Source organism: Watersipora subatra, chromosome 10 (genome assembly GCF_963576615.1).
Source record: "Watersipora subatra chromosome 10, tzWatSuba1.1, whole genome shotgun sequence".
Lineage (NCBI taxonomy): Eukaryota > Metazoa > Bryozoa > Gymnolaemata > Cheilostomatida > Watersiporidae > Watersipora > Watersipora subatra.
Genome location: NC_088717.1, coordinates 47,767,544 through 47,792,321, shown reverse-complemented (window position 1 = coordinate 47,792,321; position 24,778 = coordinate 47,767,544). Strand labels below are relative to the sequence as shown.

At 36.9% G+C, this 24,778-nt stretch overlaps 1 protein-coding gene across 1 annotated transcript in view; it reads right to left on the bottom strand.

Annotated features, from left to right (window-relative positions):
* Nucleotides 1-1,001: 1,001 nt before the first annotated feature.
* Nucleotides 1,002-24,778, bottom strand: part of LOC137405560 (very long-chain specific acyl-CoA dehydrogenase, mitochondrial-like) — a 37,915-nt gene continuing 14,138 nt past the window's right edge. The window contains exons 12-14 of the mRNA XM_068091854.1: nucleotides 12,896-13,136; nucleotides 5,580-5,728; nucleotides 1,002-1,513 (exon numbers count right to left, since the gene is read on the bottom strand). Of these exons, the coding sequence (XP_067947955.1) occupies nucleotides 1,373-1,513; nucleotides 5,580-5,728; nucleotides 12,896-13,136 (531 nt within the window). The 3' untranslated portion in view covers nucleotides 1,002-1,372. The remainder of the gene's footprint in view (nucleotides 1,514-5,579; nucleotides 5,729-12,895; nucleotides 13,137-24,778) is intronic.

The window sequence follows — 24,778 nt, the reverse complement described above, 5'->3', positions numbered from 1 at the left end:
ATTCATCCATCAATTTATCTATCGATCTATCTATCCATCTGTCTATTCATCTATCTATCTATTTATCTAACTATCCATCTATCTATTCATCTCTCTGTCCATCTATCAATTCATCTATCCATCTATCTATACCTATCCATCTATCTACTCATCTATCAATCCATATATCTATTCATCTATCCACCCATCTATCTATCCATCTATTTATCTATATACTTGTCTATTCATATATCTATCCATCTAGCTATCAATCTGGCTATCCATCTATCTATCCAACCATCCAACCATCAATCTAGCTATCCATTGGCTAAACATGAAGACTAGTGAACAGCCATAGCATACCTATATGCAAAAGCTGGAAAAAAGGAAGTTTGCTTGGTGACAATTGCTTGGTGACAATATCAGCTTGTTAAAGGGACGACCCTCTGTGGAAGCCCTCTTACTCCCGTACCAAGAGTAAACATGAACCCGTCTACCTGAAGCTTCTGTCATGGAAAGGTAGAGAACTGGCTGATGACATCGGCGAATGTTTTAGAGTTTTGATGTTTGAAAAGCGGTGCTAGTTACACAATGTTTCTTCTGTAAGACCTTTGGAAAATCACTACTTTTTCAATTGTAGTAGCTTCATCGACAAGAAATATTAAATCTTGACCATTTTTTCTCCTTTTGATGAGAGCTGTAATGGTGGGCTTATCAGCAAGTTAAAAATGATAAAGAGACTCGGGAGATGTAAAAACGACCAGAGCAGAGACATATTGCGGATCATCAATGCATGTACTAAGTACAGTACATGCGCCGATAACTTAAACCTTTTACGTGGTAGAGATGTCTACTGTAGCAAGGACCTATATCGGGCATCTTGTGCAGTCACCCTTAAGTTCTGTCTCCACATTAACACGCATGCTTACAATGCAAGAACTACGCTATAAATAAGAAACTGATAAATCTAAAGTGAACACCCACAATAGAGAGTAGTAGTAGCCAACCATATACAAGACAGCTTGTGCATTATTCAGCTTGGATTTATGTATATAAAAAGTAATTTGGAGCCCACAAAGCCTCCTGCGGCTATTAAAAACATGAGTCGGCTATGTCGGAATGGAATTGTGAGAGATTGTCAAACGACCTTTGGAGAACAGCTCAAATGCCATGTTAAAAATACATGTATCTCACTATAAACCGATATTCCAAACAGCATGTAATTCCTTAAACTATAGCCTAAGAGAAAATGACTGGCAACTGTAAGAAATGACAAGAAGTAAGTTTCCATGGATACAGTTTAAATAAGAAATAGTAAGTTTGTCTCTCAATACGCAGTAGCAAACTCAGTATTTGGGAGTCAAATGGAATTGAAGCAAAAATGAGCACCAAATTATAATCCACCGAGAGGATGGTGGGCTACCACGCCGCCATTGGCTACTGTTTGTTTAGAGATGGCTGACATGTTCTTAAATATCGCTTGGTGAGGCGTAGAGGTCAGCTCGGATAGATTAGACTTGACTCGCTGACTTGCCTGCAACAGACAACGCATACTTTACTTGAAAAATACTTGAAACATACAAAAACATACTTAAACCTGTCAGTGTCAAAAATAAGAAACAATAAAAAGTTGATATTTTTGTTCATTCAGAGCTTTCGTAGAAGGCATTAAAATTATAACTCAGCCAAAATATTGCAGATAAATTATAGATTGCATCAGTGCTGAAACCACCAAGTTCTTACTGGGTCATTATATAGACAGCAGCTTGTTAAAAAAAGAAATGTTCAATAATTGAAACCTTTCATAGAAGGCATCAAAAGCATAACTGAGCCAAAATATCAAAGACAACTATGGATCGCACCAGTGCTGAAATTATCAGGTTCATTTGAATAAGTATGGACTGCAGATCATGAAAAAATCAGTGAAAGCGACACCGAAACTTTTGTGAGATGTCAAGCAAAGTAAAAAATGACAATCTGGTTTAGGAACTGATGGCATTGGGACTAGAATAACACAGAATTTCGGTATTATTACTGCCAGCAGGACAACATAAACACTAATATAAAACGAAACCCCTATTTAATATGACCTTGAGAAATCCTTTCAACTGTAGATAGGGGGAGGGAATAACCACTCAACTATGAAACTAATCTTTATGTGAAAATGTTTATGTGAAAAGAACATTTACAGAAACATTTGTGTTACCTCACTTATATGCTTTAGGTAGGCCACAGAAAGTCCGAAATAGAATTTATGTAAAAATCATAGTGAATTAAAACTCACTATGCTAATTTGAGCACAGAAAATTGGTTATTTAGTGAAAGCTTGAAATTATTTTACAGTCGAGGATGAGAGTGGGTGGAGGTTGGAGTTGCCAAGACTAGCTAATGGAGAGATTCAGAATCACTGAATCATGTGCCACTGAATCAGTAGGCGGGGAAATACCTCTTAAGATTGATGAGTAAATGGGTTATGGGAGAGGGAAACCGTCACATCCTAAGGATGTAGAATTCGACTTCACGAGTTGAGAGAGGGGTGGGGATTGTTCAAAAGGTGGCTACAGAGGACAGCTGCGAGCGACATGTGCCCAAACTGAGTGTAACAACCTAAAGAATCCGTGACCTAATGTTATCAGCATTGACTCTGGAGCAGGATCCGCCACTGACCTAAAGGATTCTTTCCCTAGGTAGTCGTCCCGTAGATCTAAACCATAATTATGTTTTGGAGCCAAAAACCTTGCTGTTCTCTGCTACTGGGGACACTAAATCATTTATGTATCTCACCCATATATTCTTTTAAATCGTCTTAACTACTCATCTTAACATCTATTCATTCTTCTCTAATCTTAACTATAATAAAAGCTGCTTCTGTTTAAAGCTGCGGTCACAGCTTGCAAAAATACTGCACCCAATGGAATTGGAACTCACAAGTTTTGGCATGATAAACCAATACTCAAACAACTGCGTCATATGACCATGTTCAGAAATCGCCAAATAAATGTGCACACACAAAGTATTTATACTCGGCGTTTTATCAGCATACCTGACGGTCTCTCACAGCACACCTGACGACTTCTCACTGCACACCTGACGATCTCTCACTGCACACCTGAAGATCTCTTACTGCACACCTGACGATTTCTCACTGCACACCTGACGATCTCTCCCTGCATACCTGACGATCTCTCACTGCAACCTGACGACCCCTCACTGCACACTTGACGATCTCTCACTGCACACCTGACGATCTCCCACTGCACACCTGACGATCCATCACTGCACACTTGACGATCTCTCACTGCACACAGGACTGCCAGGGTACTAGCACGTAATAATTCGATGACATTTTAAAGATTTCGTAGTGACGAAGCAATAATATATTCACTGCAGCTTTAGTTTCTGTGGCATTCTCAATATTGTACATGAATATAAAACACAGACATTACTTGGAGAGAAGCAGACTGGCTGAAGCCTGAAAGAATTTGTTAAAATTTGTATTTAAGAATTGATGTAAACTTCACATAAAACTGTTCCAATAGATTCCGTGCAGCTGGGTCTCCTCGGCAGATAATGACCAAAATATCATTAAAAATGATTGATTAATAGTCAAATGATTTTCAAATATCTGCGATGATTTGTATTGCTAATTAAGAAGTAAATTAGCTTTTATCGATTCATTTACAACCAGAAAAGGAGAAGAGAGTAGTGGCAGCTACTCAGAACAATATGGCAGCTACTCAGGACAATATGGCAGCTACTCAGGACAATATGGCAGCTATTCAGGACAATATGGCAGCTACTCAGGACAATATGGCAGCTACTCAGGACCACATGGCAGCTACTCAGGACCACATGGCAGCTACTCAGGGCAATATGGCAGCTACTCAGGACCACATGGCAGCTACTCAAGGCAATATGGCATCTACTCAGGACAATATGGCAGCTACTCAGGACAACATGGCAGCTACTCAGGACAACATGGCAGCTACTCAGGACATGGCAGCTACTCAGGACCACATGACAGCTACTCAGGGCAATATGGCAGCTGCTCAGGACAATATGGCAGCTACTCAGGACAACATGGCAGCTACTCAGGACATGGCAGCTACTCAGAACAACATGACAGCTACTCAGGACAACATGGCAGCTACTCAGGACAACATGACAGCTACTCAGGACAACATGGCAGCTACTCAGGACAACATGACAGCTACTCAGGACAACATGGCAGCTACTCAGGACAACATGGCAGCATGAGACTTTAAAGCCGAGCTGCAATTTATTTAGCTCATAATATTGAAACAATTTTAAAAACACGGGTAATTCCGTTTACTCCAAACACTAACACAACACCTAGAAGGGAGTCAAGTATAGCGGCTAATTGTGATGTATACTACGAGTGTAATTTGTACAATGATTGCCAACAATTCAAGTATCTGGAAGTTTAATATCCTGAATGTAAATGAAGCATTCAGCATTTACGTCAACTCAACATTTTACAATCTTGGGTCAAAATCGCCTCTATGCAGTTACAGTTATACCTTGACATACGAGCTTAATGCGTTCCCAGACTGAGCTTGCATGCCAATCATATCGCATCTCAAAGCAATATTAATAATGTAAAATAACTAAATACAAATTAATCCGTTCCTACCCTTTGATAAAAGCACCTAAAACCGGATATTACTAAGGAAAAGCGCGCTTCTCATTGCTGTAATTCACCAGCTACGCTTACAAAGTAACAAATACCTATATAGTGTTTATGATCTGCAATAAAATGTAACAATGTTATGCCCCGTAGGCCTACTGTATAGAGTTCTCACCTTCAAGACAGATGTAGCGGCTAATAGCGGTATGAGAGCGACTGGACAGCAACACATTCGGTTCGCTAGGTAATATATACTTTGAATTTAACTTATGTGAATCCATTTTACTTACTAAACAACCACGTGAAAATTCTACTTGAAAATTTTTAATCTTACACTTAATTCTAACTTTGTCTTCGCTTGAATTTTTTATTATTTTCTTACGGATTGGTTCTTTCTGCCTCACTTTCAGTATAACTTTTAGCTAGCCTTTATAAAAAAATTTAAGTTCCCAAACTGACCTGATAAAAAAAACCGAGTAATGCTGTTTTTATACTCGGTCACATACTATAACGGCTGCATTGAGAAACATATTGTATGTTAGTATCTCAGAATTGTCTCGTTTTTTAAGGTAAAAACTTGCTAAATATTTTACTCGTATCTCAAATTTTTCATACGTTGGGGCACTCGTATGTGAAGAAATGAATGTATATCGAAAGTATGCAAAACTTGCCATGCGACAGAAAAACCTTCCCGCATAATTGAGCATCGAGAAAAAAATATGGTAACGACAGTCTACTTCCGTAAATCGTATCCTATCCGACCATCGTTTGCACACTATGATAAAAAAAGATCGTATGTGAAAACCTTGGTTCATTCTGATTTAATACTGATTGAGCAGGTTAAATAAGGAATACCCAACCTATGACTGTTACGTATAGATACTGACTTTTCAAGGCCATCTAAGTGTGAACGAACAGAGGGAGGCTGTAAAAGAACCAATGCAGAACTCACTTGTTCAATGTAAGTTTCACAAATAATCTTCTCATGCTCTGAGGAGGGGAGACCGGAAGAGAGGGAAGCGGAGGCTCTAGCGATGACAGCTGTCATCGAGTAAATATCCATGGCTGCCTCAGCGACCCTCCACAACAGAAACTGCTCATCTGTAACAAAACAACTTGGTGTGCAAATCGTTGTAATATCACATATGGATACAATTTGGTGAGCATATCATTGTAATATTACATATGGCTACAACTCGGTGAGCATATCATTGTAACATCACATATGACTACAACCTGGTGAGCATATCATTGTAACATCACATATGACTACAACCTGGTGAGCATATCATTGTAACATCACATATGGCTACAACTTGGTGAACGTGTCACTGCAATATCACGTATAACTGAAACGGGGTGAGCAAATCATGGTAATATGACATACATGTATGACTACATTAAAGAATGTTAATGTAACATATTAACACTAGCATTAAAGGACATTTGACTATAGTCTTTAGACTAGAGTCAAATGTTCTTTAATGTTTTAGAGACAGTGTATTGTGCTGCTCATACTGACTGCTCATAAATTGGTTAGAGTATAACAATTAGTGATGTGCATTGTATCGATGTGATACGCTCAACATATGTGTATATACATGTATATATATCAATTATATATATCATTATATATAGGCCTATATCAAATATACATATATACTACACGTATATATTACACGGATATATTACATGTATAAATTACATGTATAAATTACATGTATATATTACAAGTATATATTATATGTATATAGTACACGTATATATTACATGTATATATTACATATATATATTACTTATGTGTATATATATAATATATACTACATGTTATATATATATATACATACAGTCAAACTCGGATAACTTGCCCTCGGATAGCTCGAACACATGGTTAACTCGAACGAATTTGTTTGATCCGTTCCCAGACAATGATAAATTGCTGTAGATAACTCGACCTCAACTTGGTTAACTCGAACAGTTTTTTGCCCAATGGCTACTGCGACGGTTGTTATCGCTTTAGAATATCACTTTATTCCAAGCCATAGATGTAGACATCAACTTTTAGTAGTTCTTCAGACATCGTTATTACCATCATCGACAAAGTATTTTTGTTAACGACTTTTCTAAAGGTTTGCAAAAAATCAAATTCACCAAACATTCGCTTAGCGATGGCCCTCCGAAAGCAAGGAAAAGTGAGCTAACCTTCAAATATACTTAAAGAAAAATCGGCAAACTTGATCTTGGTTAACACGCTCAAAAGAAAAAAATGTCTTTTCTTCTGACCATTTCAACAGCGATCAAGTTTTGCCAATTTTGATCTGAAAACGTCCTGGCAATCACATCGCCTAAAACGACAAACCAATCTCAAGCGATAGAAAAGTCTCTATACTTTCTGATGACATTTTTTAAACTTTATAGTAGAAGCCTTTTAATTTGCAACAAGCCATCTATGCATTTGATTTATATATAGTCTGTATATGTACATGTATCTACTAATAAATACAAGGGCTTGTGACAGTGCTCTGATAACTTGAACGCTCTGATAACTCAAACACTTTCATTCGGTACTGTAAAGTTTGAGTTATCCGAGTTTGCATGCATATATATGTATATACGTATATATATATATATATATATATATATATATATATATTTACTCATGCTACAGACAGTACTGTTTCGACTATTGAAGCCTCATCAGTGCAGCTCAGAGCTCAGACAAGGGACACAAATCCCACATATATATAGTTAATCTGATTGTGGCGACTTCATGTATAAAGTGCTCCACTTGAAAAGGTGCAAAAACATAACATGTTATGGAGTGACTACAACTAATTGCACTACAATATAGTTTCGTATGGTTTATATTTAATCAAAAGCACAGCTTCAAATCTGAGCAAACCCAACTTATCAAGTGCTAAAACCATACTAGGTTAATGCAGTTGCACATATCAGCTACCAGGAGAAAAGCCTAATGTTTAAACATTAGGCTTTACTCTTGGCATATATATATGTACATATGTATATATACCTAGCTATAAATTCTAGCTGATTTCCTTTTTCAAACACCTACCATGTGATACAAAAGTAGCTATATACCGTATATGTATAATAATTAGTAGTTCTATATTAAATATGCAGTATACATACTATATATACAAGGTATATGTACTTACACATACAAATAAATGAGGCATACAGACACAGCTAAAGGAAGCTCCCTGGCCTATGTACAGTATGTAGATACCATCTCAGTGTTCAGTTGTTCAACATATGTTTTTAGCAAGATGAATATGAATAGCAAAGAACACATCATTGCAACAAACCCTAAGGATTGGATCATATGTGGCAATTGACCACGAGTACTTATCCCTTTGTTATTAAATACCATAGCGATGGATTATCACAGATTATAATCAAGCTAGGAATATTTATAATTGACACGGCTTGTAAGGAGAAATTATTTTCTCTGCCAACTAAATGACAGTTAGTCATGGTTACCAGATAAATTCATCGGCATCCTCGACGTATACTAGTTTTACTAGCACCCCCTGACCGCGTTATTAAGTTATTAAAAACTGGCTAACGCATTACACTACCGCAACGACCTAGATATTATATATTTTAAGAAGTAAAAGAAAGGTTCAGCTGTATCCATAACCTATTCAGTGTGATTTGAATTTTTAAAGATGTGCCTCAAAATTTGAAAAAACTATATATCACAATAATTTTGTTCAAGTTGAGAGCAAATTTAAATTTGCACCCTTTGCCTGCCCTTTGTGTACGTAGAAATAGTGCTGACCACTAATCTTAATGCTGCCTTTGCAACACTTCATACTCAGCATTTTTAAGACTTTATAGTTCTAAAATGTAACAATATTGTATTTATAATATATAGACAGCGGTGAGAAAAGAAAGTGAGTAGTCATACACTTTGGAGACTTCCACAATATTGCAGCGGTTATACGCATAGTGACAGTTAGCAGAACTTAATAGACTCCATCCCTTAACAAACTATGCCTACATGGTAAGGGTGGATAACACCCCACCCGCAAGCATTGCTCTTATTGCTCTTAATGGTAATCGGGTTGTTTCCTTAACTTTAAATAACCCTCTGTTAAATTAGGTAATTGAGGACCTAAAGATATGAAGGAGGAAGAGTGCAGCCACAATGCCGGCCCCGCAACGAAAAGTTTTTTACCTAGGCAAAGCAAATCACCGCTTAAGAAGCCTGGTTCGCATTGAACCCTTGGTTCAAATGTGATACTGACAGGAGATTTGGGTGTAAACATTGGGTTGACAACTCCGTGCCATTCAAACAGGGCCACTAGGAATGTTTGGATTGGTCAAACTTTTCATGGCCTTTCCCTTGATTAAAAAGGTTTAGTCTAGTGCTAACCAGGCTAGAGCTGGTCCACACCATATCGCCGTATGTCAACGTTTTGCTTTCGGCGCTCATCATCGATTATATGAACCAGGGGCCGATAGTATCGACGAAGCAACGCCGATACGTTGGGAAAGATTGCAGCTGTCAAACTTTCCCGATATTTCGATGAGCATCAACAACAGATTGTATGTGATTCATTTCAGCGACAGTAATTTGCGGTCATCGGTAGTGTGACTCATTTACTTCCATTTATAAAAAAATGATAGTTGCTGTAGGACTAGTATTTGATTGAAGCACGCAAAAACAAAAGGATTTTTTGCAAAAAAAAGAAGAAAACATGACGTCAAGGATTATTTGCTGATGCTAACATGGATGGGTTTGTGATAGTGTAAGCATTGTTATCATCGATGATCACCGAAGTATCATGGCATCAATACCAAGATATGGGGATATAGTGTGAACCAGCCTTTAGTAACGATACACTAGCGTTTGGTATAAAGCTTTGATACAAGTGTGATGACCTAAGAACATAGTCTGTTCGGTGACCACGTCAGCAAAGTGAGTAAACCTTGCTGCCATTAGACCTCTTTGAAAAGCACCTGATACATTTTCATGAGAAAAAATATATAAAATTCGGTTAAATCAATTTTTTACAATAGAACAGCCGGCAACTGGTCTATGCTAAAGATATATCAAGAAAAATTCCTTTTGCCAAGAAAATCGGTTAACACCCAGAAAACCGAACCACAACTATTCACTAAGGAGTGACGGTCTGGTGTAACAGCCTATAATAATTTTTATAACTGCCTTAAGAGCACTTGCCACACCTGTCGGGTCATGAAGGTTGTGTCACATCTCCTTTTGAAGGTATGATGAGGTAAGGCACGCTCAAACAAGATAAATGCTACATTGAGGAACATCCATATCATCAGCCTTAAGCTATATGTAGCGTCTGCCACTCTTCTTCTTGCTAATATCCCATCCAGAATTAAACAGAAACACATTATTTACCACTCAAACCAATAAATAGGTCTTTGCTAATGTTGTAACGCGTCCCGCAGTTTACAAGTCGAGATGTACGCAGAACCAGACAATTGCTTGATCTTCCCTTTTTACGCTCTTTGACAAGTTTTCAATATAATAAAGATATTCATATTATAATGCAATATTCTGATATATTCACCATATGTCAGATTATTATTGTGATTGCTTGCAGTGCGGGTTCTCATATAATACTGTCAGCTAATACAATAATATCCTTATATATAGCAGTATCCTTATATATCCATCTATACTTGAGCCACTATTACACTATTAAATTTAAACTGGATAACGTGAATGACTTCCTATCACAACGGTTAGCCACTATTGCTATGAGCAATCATGTCTTTTTATAGCAACATCTTCGTGCTATGGAAATGGCTTTAGCAACCAATGGCGTTGCACTTGTGCATTCGCAGAAATCTTGGTTTCCTGTTGTTTGATATGCAGTTTTGTTGTAGAAACACTCTAATCTATCTGTTTTTACTTAAAACTGAAAATGACAGAAGATAAGCCTGAATGGAAACTTGGTATTTAACGAGTAGAAGGAGGCCACACCAGTTGTATTTATCCCTTGATGTAGCCCAGCAGTGGTAAGCCAAATAGACGGTGTGCTCCAAATGTACGCTGGAAATATCGTCTTCTAATATGATATTTCCCTTAGCAATCTGGTCTGATCTCAAGCAATTCATATAACAATAGTTATTGTCTAGCTGGCCAATCCTCCACCAGAAGGCATCAGTTGACATGAGAAGATGTACTAGTTAAACCCTATATAACTTAGATTGGCAGCAAATATATTTGCGACACGGCGTCAATAGTTGCAGCATTTGCGGGACACGGAAGCTGGGACAGTCGTCTCATAAAGAAATCGTGGCTATTATTAACTAGAGACCTAAAACAATTTTACAATTGTCGCAGTTGTTGTAATACTTCGAAGAACAAGAAAAACGAGATGAAACACAAAAGAGATTGAATAACTAATTGGATCGCCTTTCTGTTGTCTGTGAGACAGCAAACTCAGTTTTAGAAGGCCTTCAAAGTAATTATGTTAGCAGAGCCGGCTGCAGAACACAAGCCTTTGTCAGAATGATGTCATTCACAAACCCTGGTATGTCTATTGCCGAGTCTCCATTCCGCGGAAAACTACTATGATTCATAAAATAATCTATGGTATTGACATACTTTGGGTTTACTAAGCGGGGAGAGAGTGAAAGTTTTCTAAGGCATATAAGAACAAGCTAGGAACATAGAAACAGACAGCTGCATAAAATGATGGCAGAAAATGCTGACGTCACAGTAAATGATAAACTTGTATGAAATTTCAGAAGATTTTATCAGAAAGTAGCGGTGTTTCTCGATCATTTGCAATTTTTTTTAATGTTTGAGATGATCGGACTGCCAGGATGTTTCAAGATTAAAATTGCCAAAAATTGATCGTGATTAAAACACACAGATCAAGCAAAAGTGTGATTATAATGTCAACAGTGTCAATAATAAAATGTCAAACAATTATATTGTTTATAGTTGTAAAGAGGCTGACAGAATAGAGAAGCGTAATGCTGCAACTTGAATGCAATAACCGATATCAAATCTAGCAAATAGTGACATAATTTCGCTTGTATTTTTCTTCTGTGCATTTTAACCTCAATCAAGTTTTGCCAATTTTAATCTTGAAACATCCTGACAATTAAATCACCTCAAATATCAAAAGCGATCATAAATAATAGAAAAATATCAATACTTTCTGATAAAATCTTCTAAGACTTTGTACGAGTTTATGTTTAATAACTGTAGTGCTTCTTTCCATGACAGTAAATGAGTTGTTTGATGGTTTTCATCTCTATGGATAGTAACTTTATGACTGGTAGTAATTCTATGATTAGTAAATAAGTACATGTATATAATTGATAGGTTAATAACTCCAAAGTTAGGAACATTAGACAAAGGTAAATGGATTCTATGATTGGATATAGAAATGGCTGTCAAATTGAGACAACTCTGCTGGAAATATGTGTAATAGTAGCCATGTTTCTGTGTTAAAAACAATTATACGACAGACAACCTTGCTTTATGTTAAAAGTACATATTCACTGAATTTATTTTTAATAATTCACAATGCATGTCATACTAACGGCTGAAACGTACTGGAGGCAAAATAAGAGGCAGGTACTAACTTCAGTGCAACAAACAATTTGCAGGCATAAAACACATGGCCTTATTTTCTCCTTAAAATTTATTCAATTCAAGTCAATTATTAGTATGGCATTTGTAATGTAAATAAAACTCCTATTAGTTTTTTATTAGCAAAAACTATTATTTTAAATAGCATTATATTACTTTAGAGTGACTAAGTTTTTATCTCAAAAAAACTACATTTTTAGAGCATTTTTAAGTTTTATTAAACAAAAATACTAGCTGATGATCAGCAGCCCCAACAAAGGTCGTAGGTGTAAATACTAAGGACTCTGAATAGACGATGATAAACTAGCATTTGATGTTAGAGTCTAGAATGAAGTCCGGTAAACTATATATGATGGTTATAAAATAGAATGTCAAAGAAAGTAAATCAAGATGTTGCTTTATAAAAACAGACAAAATCTCCGTTCATGTCTCTCTTAATGAAACTTTGAAATTGTGAGTTTAACATGTCTAACACACAAACTGTGGGCGGAATATATCTGACCGGCAAACTCATTTATAGATTATGCTTAACCTAGCATTGTGTAGATAGTAGATGAGATAGTAGATAAGATAGTAGATGAGCCAACCATTTTAATAAGAGAACACAACTCCATGCTTATTTATCATTGCTATACCTACACCCTTAGATTTCTTACCTACAATCTTCTTCTGGTACTTGGCGAGCAAATCTTCCACACTGCCTCCAAACATGGCAATGCTTCCTCCGAGTTTGTCTGCCTCAGCTGATAACTGGCTATGCGCACCCGTCACAGCTATCGGGGAGACAACTCCCATTGACCTTCTCGCCTTTTCTACAGCCTTGCCGACAAGGAGGCCGGGATTAGACATTGGATTCCGCAGAGCAGCCAAGGCGTCCTTCAAATGACCTCCGCAATACTACAAAAACATATGAAAGACCTGAGCTATGGTGTTGCGTTATGTATAACCAGCAATGATCAGGAAGATGCAATAAGTTTATTAAATATGAGAGAAAACCTCTGTCTGTATGTCCACACCATGTGCCTGCCTGAAGAAATCATCAACACAGCTAAAACCGTCACACAGAATCGAGGCCAGTAGAGAATGCTGATACGCAGTAAAAGCCCTGACAGGAAGAACGCAAGTTTGAACAAACGGAACTGTTCAATGACGATAGTGAAATTTTTCCGAAACCAAAATATGCCCTGAGTCGAGAGAAGGAAGAATCGTTCACAGAGCTAGTAATGGTATACAGCTACAAGCTGTTCATCTGCTTACTGACCAATGCCAACATATTTTTATTGCCTTATTAGGAATAATTCTATTGTAAACTAAATTGTTTGCTAAATTATGCCATACAAAATTCATAAAAAAGTGCAACAGTCAGCCAATAAAATCAAATAAATGGTCTGCCATAGTGTTTAAAATACCTTTCTCTTCTAAGAGAACGGGTATTAGGTAGAAGATTGTTAAAGCAGCTAGCAATGATATTTGCATAATAATCATTAGAAGTTGCATGCAGTGTCACATCACATAAGTTAATGAGTGGAAAACCTGTAAGTCTCACGTAAAATCAGGACACAAGCCATGAAAGATCTTGAAGCCTATCATCGACGTAACATAAACATTTAGCATAGGCACAGCAAGAGAATAATCTTGCATTTCAACAAGAAAAGCTTGTTGTTCTTAGCTACACAAGATGCTTTTTGACACTTGTGGAGGACCTACGCGTTCGGCCCAAACTCTTAAAAGCACCAGCATTCGATCCAGCTATTGGTGTTTGCTCAAAACATTTGCAGACCTCTGATGTCTGGCTATCTGTGTTTGTAGTGAATGTACTACTAGTGAAATTTAGAAAGTAACTAAAAACGGATAAGCTTGCATTTGTGTCAATGGTTCTCGTGTCTAAAATGATAGCAAATAGCTTTCACACTCGAGAATTAGATTATTGGTAAAAATTAATTCAGAGAAATAGTTAAAAAATTTGATGCGCATACTCAGCTAGGGAACCTAACAAATAGGTAAGATGACCCTGGCCAAACTTTCTCAGCCAAAGCATCAAGCTATGGAACCTGCACTAAAAGTGTACATACTTCGAAGTCTGTGCAAGGAATCAAATCTATCAGAACAGACAGAGTAAACATTTCAATTCTGTGCCAAACACCTAGACACTGTTTTTTCAGTTGAAACAGATTTTTAGAACATTGCACAACTTGGGCCTGAGCGGTGAACCAAAGGATATAGATTGACCTTGTGAACTGCTGCCATTATATGAATAGCAGACTGTTTTGCTGACAAGCAATGTATGAGGGCGAAATAAACACGTGTGGGAGGTGATGACGCAAACACCAATCAACCGATAGAACGCAGAAGCTTTCTGAACAAACCACAGTTTCTGGAAAAGCTAGACTTGTCGAAGAAATATTAAGGAAGATCTGTTTCTCTAATTGGTGATAGACTTGTCAAATGGTAAACAAGCCTAGCTTCAGGACTGACCTATTAAGTTCAAGGTATGTCATCAAGCACACACTGGAGCCCATTTTACACTCATTTTTATAAGTTTTACAGATCAGATAGGAAAACTCAGTACAAAAATTGGCTTATACTATTTTGAGTGACATAGCCAACGGTAAAACATAGTGTGTAGCGCATAGCATAGCATATAGAATACAGCATACATAATCAAGCATGCATCATTTAGCATTTGACATATAGCAAATCATACACAGCATACATTATAAAGCATACATTATACAACACGTGGCACATCGCAAACAGCATGTGTGAGCAATCCGTTGCGGATCGAGTATGCATATGCTTAGCTTACAGCAAGCAGAGGCTGTGCATGTTTTTACGAGCCTGTGCATTGTTGTAGAAACAATTTCTCTGTGATCTTGGCTGGAGATGTCTGATTCCAGTGACAAAGAAACCTCAATGACTAGAGACATGCCCAGTTGCATCTATGCAACTGTGCAACATCTATGCTCTATAGAGCAATATAAGTTTGAATGTCATTCCTGTCACAACTAGTAGCCTATTTTGGGAGTTCAGCCCCAACCTGTTGTTTGCAGGTCAGGTGTTCTACACCACTAGATCATGAATACTCTCAAAAACAGCGCTTAGCCTTCATCGCAAAGCATACAGCCTTCACCACACAGCATACAGCCTTCACCACACAGCATACAGCCTTCACCACACAGCATACAGTCTTCACCACACAGCATACAGCCTTCACCACACAGCATACAGCCTTCACCACACAGCGTACAGCCTTCACCACAAAGCGTACACCCTTCACCACACAGCATACAGCCTTCACCACACAACATACAGCCTTCACCACAAAGCATACAGCCTTCACCACACAACATACAGCATTCACCACACAACATACAGCCTTCCCCACAAAGCATAGAGCCTTCATCACAAAGCGTACAGCCTTCCCCACAAAGCATAGAGCCTTCATCACAAAGCGTACAGCCTTCACCACAAAGCATACAGCCTACACCACATAGCGTACAGCCTTCACCACAAAGCGTACAGCCACACCACACTGTATGCTGTTTGCCACACAGCATACGGCCTTCACCACACAGCATACAGCCTTCACCACACAGCATACAGCCTTCACCACACAGCGTACAGCCTTCACCACACAACATACAGCCTTCACCACACAGCCTTCACCACACAGCATACAGCCTTCACCACACAGCGTACAGCCATCTCCACACAGCATACAGCCTTCACCACACAGCGTACAGCCTTCACCACACAGCTACAGCCTACAGCGGGGAGAGTTCTCGATATTAGAATTTGGTGATTAAATTTTATTAACTGTATGAAACACGATGCCGTTTTTGTGAACCTCTTTTCTGGCTTTTCTAAAGGTTCAATTGCTAAATCGCTGTTAAGCTCACTACTTTTCACGCGGACAATTGTATTATCTCGAGTAGGAATAGCATCTAGATTCTCTCACCTTCGATCGGACAAAGACACTACAATATTTTATTTTTACATAACATATCGTCGTATTCAGAGTTTTGATGGATAGCTGTTGGTGGAACAGTAACTTTTTTATACACACACTTCTATGCAAGAATTGTTATTAATAATTCGACATATTCACGAATGTTATTTTGTCTTCTCAGTTCGTATTAATTGTATCATTACCGAATCATCTCATAATGTAATCGTAGCAAAACAGACTCAATTTAGCTATTACTTGCTAATTATTTCACTGGTACATCTAAACCCTTTTATAATCGTTTTATTTTTAAAAAGTTATTTGACCTGCACGAAACATTTTTCTCATGATATGAAGTTTAAAAGTTGTTTGACAAAGTAAGTTTGAAAACCTTTACAGTTGTTTTAGGTAGAATGGCAAATGTTGTTATATGTTAAATACAAATTAATTTTCTGTTCAGTTTTTTTATTACCCGGGCAACGCTGGGTTGTACAGCTAGATGTATTAGCTTACACATCTTTCCTTTTAAACCTAACCAATTAGTTTTTCGTAATTAATTTCACATTTTACAACAAACATTTGTAAGATTACTGTAAGATTTATCGTGTAAGATTGCAAGTATCAGTTATTCTCCACTCTCTTATATTTACATACATTTACATACTTTGAGAAATATATATATAGATATATAAATTTAAATTCTCTTATTACATTTATAAACTTCTTATGACTTTTGAAGTTAATAATATAAGTTTTTTAAAGTTTGTTTTATCGTTGTTATTATTTCAACTTGCATTCTTTTAAACAATAATTGAGTATCGTGTTTGAAGTTCAAACATTATTCATTTTCCCATCACTGTTATTATTACTTGATTAGTTTCCAATCTACATTATTAATATTATTCTTTTATTCAACCATTTTTGGCAGACATTGTTCTAAGAAAATTTCAACTACAAAATACTATGATATTCTGTCATATTATTTAGTATCGTCGTATTCAAAGAATTGATGGATAGTTTCTGGTGGGACAGTAACCTTTTTATACCCACACACTTTTATGCAAGAATTGCTACTATTAATTCAACATATTCATGAATTTTATTTTGTTTTCTCGGTTTGTATTAGCTGTATCATTACCGTATCATCTTTTATTGTAATTGTTACAAAACAGACTTAATTTAGCTATTACTTGCTAATTATTTAAAATTTACATTTAATCCCTTTTATAATTGTTTTATTTTTTTTAATTTATTAGACTGGCAGAAAACCTTTACCTCATGATATTAAGTTTGAAAGTTACAGTTGTTTGACAAAGTTTGGTAAACTTTGCAGTTGTTTTTATTTTCTCTCAAATTATCTCAACTAGACAAAACACTTTTCTCATGATAGGTTACCTATCATGTTTTCTCATGTTACCTATGTAGTTTGAATGTTAAAATGGCAAACTTGCCATTTTAACATTATAACAACATTTATGTTGTTATATATATTAAATACAAATAGATTTTCTGTGCAAAGACTTTTTTATTACCCGGGTACAAGTACAGCTTATGGTGTAAAATGTCGAAAAAATATTTTACCGAAATTGTTTTCTCGCCTTGAAGCGGATTAAAATTTACATTATTTTATTTTAATGGGAAAAATTGTTTAGGATCTCGAACTTCTGGAACTGATTATGTTCGAGAACTGAGGTTCCAATATACGTTATCAAAAGATATAGGTCGCTGAAAGTTATGATATTTTAAATTTACATTGGTTTGAAAACCTTTAGTTGTTTTATTTTTTTTTAAATCAGTTGTCCTGCACAAAACCTTTTCCTCATGATATGAAGTTTAAAAGTTGTAGTTGTTTAAAAAAGTTTGAAAACCTTTACAGTTGTTTTATTTTCTCTCTTAATTTATTTCAACTACACAAAACACTTCTTTCATGATATGTAGTTTGAAAGTTAGAATGGCAAATGTTGTTACATGTTAAATACAAATCAATTTTCTGTGCAAAGACTTTTTTTACTACCCGGGCAACACAGCTAGGCTTGGGGCTGTGGCGTCACTCGGGGATGCGCGGGAGACCTTTTTCGCCCCGAGTACAGCGAGAGTCTCCAGGCGTGGCTTTTCGGATGAATGAGATGGCGAGTGTGAGGCGATTGATTGCAAAGCGATTGAGTTCTAGGCGATTGATTGCGAGTGCTAGGCGATTGATTGCGAGTGCTAGGTGATTGGTTGCGAGTGCAAGGTGATTGATTGCAAGGCGAGGCGATTGATTGCGAGGCGATTGATTGCGAGGCGAGTGCGAGGCGATTGAGTGCGAAACGATTGATTGCGAGGTAAGTGGGAGGTGATTGATTGCGAGAGGGAGGTGATTGCAAGGCATGTGCGAGGCGATTGATTGCGAGGCGATTGATTGCGAGGAGAGTGCAAGACGATTGATTGCGAGGCGGGTGCGGGCCGATTGATTGCGAGCCAATTGATTGCGAGTGTGAAGCGATTGATTGCGAGTGCGAAGCGATTGATTGTGAGGTGAGTGCTTGAGGGCGATTGTCAACTGCTCGGCGGGTAAAGACTGGTCAGCCGAGGTGGAGGCTCAGCGGGAAAGAAGTTCGCGATCGTCAACCACAAATATAGACGGGTATGAACGGATCATGACACATGAATCTAGAATATTTGCTAGATTTTACACGCGTCTAGCTGTAAGACACATTGCGGATTTCCGTTGTTCTCCCCAACATTGACATGTATATGTGCATGCATACCCTGATCAGGACAACAATTTCAGTAGACTGCATATTTGGAGTTGTTTTACAGTATGAAATATAACTCTCAATAAACCTTATGCTACACGTGAATCTGTTCCTGTAGGCGGGTAATGCAGCTAGTATACTTAGAAACCTCTGACTGTCTTTTAATCTTCACCGATAAAATCAAACTGAATTTATAGTGCTTCATAGAAGATTGCAAAGTAGAACTATTGAACACATGACATTCAGGTTACCAGACTGCAATTATTTGACCTGTTCTATTCCAATATAGCAGAAATATCTTTATTGTAATAAAGACAATGTTCCGTGATGTTAGAAAAAGTTTCACTCGAGGTAAGAGCTTTTACAGCGGAATTCCAGAGTTCAACACGTTATTTATGTGAACAAGCATTTCTGCTTCAAGCAACACCTGGCTCATATGTGATATTACGATTTTCCTTGTCATACAAAAGGTCTCAAGACAAGGTTGTAAGACTTTCTTAAAACTTACGACTTTCCTTGTCCGTGTAAACTCGCCAGAATCTATCCGATTATAAACTCAAGGATGAGCCTACGCATGGCTTAACTCTTTGTGACCGAATGATTATTCTGCCAGAATTAATTCAAACAGATTTTTGAAAAACTGATACACCGCTAGCATTTAAGCAATATCTTGAGAATCAAAACATATATCGCTTTACTGTAAAATGCATCTTATTCAGAACAAAATTGCCTACGAGATAAGTATAAAACTGTTTAGTGAACCCTACTCTCGCTAAATCTCTGACGCTTTCTTCGTGTTGAACGAAAGCGGTGTTTCTTATTGCCATGACCATAACGACCTGATTTTCCCATTTTGAAAAATAATTAGAAATGGAATTGTTGAACCAAAAAATGTTCTATTGATTGCATCTGATTGGTAACAATGTTGTTTGATTGGAGACCAAATTTGAATGGTCTAACTAATGTGTGGGCTTCGTAATGAAAAGAAAAATGAAACCCTATTAATAAGCCGATACATCGGCTTATGGTAGCCAAAGAGTTAAGGCCAACTGCCCTAAAAGTTCATGAATTGTTGTTCTAAAAGCTGTAGAGCAATTAGCGTTGAAAATTTACACACGCTCAGCAGTCTATATGATCAAAATGAAAGAAAGCCTGGGCCTTGCTAGGCTCACTGCTAATATATACTAAAGCATGGTCAGCTGTTTCACTTAAAACTTTCAGCTCAAAGCATTAGAATTGAGTAATGTTTAGCGAGATATGCCAGTTATTTTTAGGTAGTAAGTCCTATTGCACTACAACGTCTGCAGACAACTTTAATTAATTTCTCAAGGCAGAGACAGATCATGCATCATCCAATCCCTATTATTTCACACTCCAAATAAATCCTTGTCCCTATATGACAGTCAGAAGCGTTAGAATCATAACAAAGCTGAAATCTTTCGTTCGTTTGCAGCTGAGAAACTTTTACGAAAATAGATGTGACAAGAATGCAAGTTCTTATCTCAGGAAAAACAATAATTTAATTAAAATTCCTTTCTGAGGCAATCAAGGTCTAGTCGCTCATTTGATGAAATACGTCATGTCACTAATGTGACAAGATCGACTTCCTCCAGAATGACACCTAGGAAACTACCCAGTCATCAATGGAAACAGCAAGCTGACAGAGATCAAAGTTGGAGCAATCATTTGAGAGTCATGGCAACCTTTTTCTATATCCAACAGAACAATCTTTACAGGAAGCGGAGGAGATGGAAAGAATGGCAGTGTACAATTTTTTTGAAGAAACAAAAAGTAACTGTTCTGCATTACATTGAAAATATAAAATCCAGACAACTATATCACTGAAAAGCGAGTGCGTATTATTCATCAAATTGATATTCTTTCCACAACAAAACTAAATAACGCTCATAGCATTTGCCCGCTTCGGGTCAAAAGCATTAACCACACAACTACCCAAGCTGTCAGAGCATTTTATCAATGCAATTAAATCATTTTCCAAAGACATGAAGCCAGTAACGGCATCACTTTGCAGAAACAAAACAAACTCAAATCAACAAAATTTTAACCACTTCAAAGGTCAATAAGTTCAAATACTTTGATAATTGATGACGCTGCCAACAGGAAGTGGAACCACATCTAAAGACATTTAAATGGCTGACAGAAGTATGATTCTATGTAGCAAATTGATGAGTTCACAAACTATATGTATAATTCATTTCTGAGTTACAGGATACAGTTAAAGACGAACCTATATATTTGATTGCATTGAACTTATATTCCAGATGTTTCTGTCTTTGAGATTGTCCAACATTTTCGTACAAATTCTATTATCTGTATAGCACTAAGTCATGTTAGCTAAACTACAATAGATACTCCTACAACGCAAATAATCCGTTCCGGGAACATTTACATTATCGAGGTTCTACATTATACGAACAGAAAAATACATGTGAATTGCCTAATCCATTCTAAGATCATCCCAAACTCACTTCATTGTATCATCAAATAGAAAAAACTAAACTTGACTTTAAAATTCTTATTATTGGTTTGCATTGACAACTTTTCTCTTTTGTCTTATCAGGTTAGAGTTCATGACCACAGTAATTTGACGTTAGGTTAAGGGGAATGCTCACTTTCAGTGTCAATTTAAATCGAGTTTTTCCCTTTTTTCTAGACAGCAAGGTCTATGCTGCAATAAAAAAATGTACATGTCTATAATCGAATAAAACAAATTTTTTTTTACTATAGTAAGAGCATGTCTGTCTGTTTACGTGAAATATTACGTAAGAAATTCCACAGCAAGTCATACAAGTTTTCAAATTCAATTTAAATAGGTAGCTAAAGTCCGTTAGTCAGCCTTAAAAACAGCATTTTCTCTCCCATCAGTTTTGGAAGGAAAAATAACATATAGAGGTATCTCTATTATATATACTATTACCCTGATAGTCTAGTGTGCTGTGAAAGATTGTCATGTGTGCTGATAAAGTACAGAGAATGAGTAGCTGTATAACATATAGAGGTATCTCTATTATATATACTAGTACCCTGGTAGTCTAGTGTACTGTGAGAGATTGTCATGTGTGCTGATAAATTACAGAGAATAAGTAGCTGTATAACATATAGAGGTATCTCTATTATATATACTAGTACCCTGGTAGTCTAGTGTGCTGTGAGAGACTGTCATGTTTGCTGATAAAGCATAGAGCATAAATAGCTGTATAACATATAGAGGTATCTCTATTATATATGCTAGTACTCTCAGTCTAGTGTGCTGTGAGAGATTGTCATGTGTACTGATAAAGTACAGAGAATAAGTAGCTGTATAACATATAAAGGTATCTCTATTATATACACTAGTACTCTGGTAGTCTAGTGTGCTGTGAGAGATTGTCATGTGTGCTGATAAAGTACAGAGAGTAAGTAGCTGTATAACATATAGAGGTATCTCTATTATATATACTAGTACCCTGGTAGTCTAGTGTGCTGTGAGAGATTGTCATGTGTGCTGATAAAGTACAGAGAGTAAGTAGCTGTATAACATATAGAGGTATATTTATTATATATACTAGTACCCTGGTAGTCTAGTGTGCTGTGAGAGATTGTTATGTGTGCTGATAAAGTACAGAGAATAAGTAGCTGTATAGCATATAGAGGTATCTCTATAATATATACTAGTACCCTGGTAGTCTAGTGTACTGTGAGAGATTGTCATGTGTGCTGATAAAGTACAGAGAGTAAGTAGCTGTATAACATATAGAGGTATATTTATTATATATACTAGTACCCTGGTAGTCTAGTGTGCTGTGAGAGATTGTTATGTGTGCTGATAAAGTGCAGAGAATAAGTAGCTGTATAGCATATAGAGGTATCTCTATAATATATACTAGTACCCTGGTAGTCTAGTGTACTGTGAGAGATTGTCATGTGTGCTGATAAAGTACAGAGAGTAAGTAGCTGTATAACATATAGAGGTATATTTATTATATATACTAGTACCCTGGTAGTCTAGTGTGCTGTGAGAGATTGTTATGTGTGCTGATAAAGTACAGAGAATAAGTAGCTGTATAGCATATAGAGGTATCTCTATAATATATACTAGTACCCTGGTAGTCTAGTGTGCTGTGAGAGATTGTCATGTGTGCTGATAAAGTACAGAGAATAAGTAGCTGCATGATGCAGTTAGAGTGTCCGTCTACAAAGCTGAAAGTGATGATTTGGAGTCTCGTTACAAGCTACCTTTTAACCTAACTTCTATTTCTAGCATCGGACAAACAGACATTGCTCTTACTATAACAAATTTTCTTTTCTCACTTTATTTTAGATATATACAATACTTACTAATTTATCTTTGCAGCATATACCTTCTGATTTAGAAGAGTGAAAAACATTGATTTAAATTGACTTTAAAGGTGTCTGCTCCCCCTAACTCAATGTAAAATTACTGTCATCATGAACCCTAAACCAAGTGAAAACAATAAAAAAAGAAAGATTGTCACTACAAAGAGAGTGTTTATTGGCACACCTGACAATCTCTCATGGCACTCGCAAGTGAGCAAATACTAGTTACAATGAAGGCACAAATATAATTACTTAGCTTAAGGCCATCTCAATTTGTCAATGAGTGAAACAAACCACCAAATTATTTCACTGCAAGATGGCCGACATAAATCATGACAGATATGGAACTCAATAAAACAAAACTGTCTCCATATCTTACGATCTGTCACATAAGCGTGTCAAAAAAATGAGTCAATTGCCTTGCAAAATTGTGACAAGTTCTTCCTGCCTCCCTGGCAAAAGGAACCGATGTCAGAAAACGGACTTGACGAACAGTCAGATGTCAGATTACAAAGAATTTGAGCTTATTTATAACTTGATAGCAAACAAACATATAAATCATTGAGTACTGATTATAGAAATGAGACAACATAAATAATTTATGGCTGTAAATAAGCCACACGACTTCATTCTTCACGTACTTCCATCCACAAATAGATATTTCTAATATGTGAATCATCATAGGTTATTCATCGCATCTTGGCTCTTTTCCAATAGCCCTACACGGTAGCAGGAGAAACAAACCTCTGAGAAGGGTAGTATAACTCCTACAGCGAACTGTACCCACATGTAGTTGTGATTCCTAACTTCCCTCATCAGCTTACAAATACTGACCAAAAGAAGCCCAAACTCACAATCTGAGGGTGTCGAAAGTGGTGGACATTGACACGAGAATTAAACCGAAAAGCATAAATACAAACATTAGGAAAGGAATTTCATTCTAGGATGCCAGCTGTGTTTTACATAGTGATTCACAATTGTGGTAAAAGCTCAGATCGCGTTTATCAACATTTCTTTCACAATAGATAAAACATTATGTCACCAAAACGCTTAGAACCACCCATATTCCTGGTCAGTTACTTTTTACCATACCCTGGAGGAATCTACCGTTGCCATAGCAATGCACACCATTCGCTTGAATTTTAGCGAAGAGCAAAAAGACATAAATAGCCTTCTTGTTCAAAAGCGAAGGGCAGAATATCTGCTGGCAACAGAAACCATAGTGTGATAAGAAACACAAACAGCGTAAACAAACTATTTGTGAAAAGACGCACTCTGACATATTTAAATTAAAATACAACACAACCTCGCTTCCTTTTGAAAAGTAATGTTTACTCTTCGATACCATGACCATTGCTCGATGCTCACATACGGTGATTAGTAGTGAAGTACAGCCCAAGCAGCACTCTATGGAGTTATGGCCACCTACAGTTTCCATGCTATTCCATACTATAGCACAAAGCATCAGCCAAAGTGCCAATTAAACTTATGCGCCAAACGACACAAATGCTTTGGTA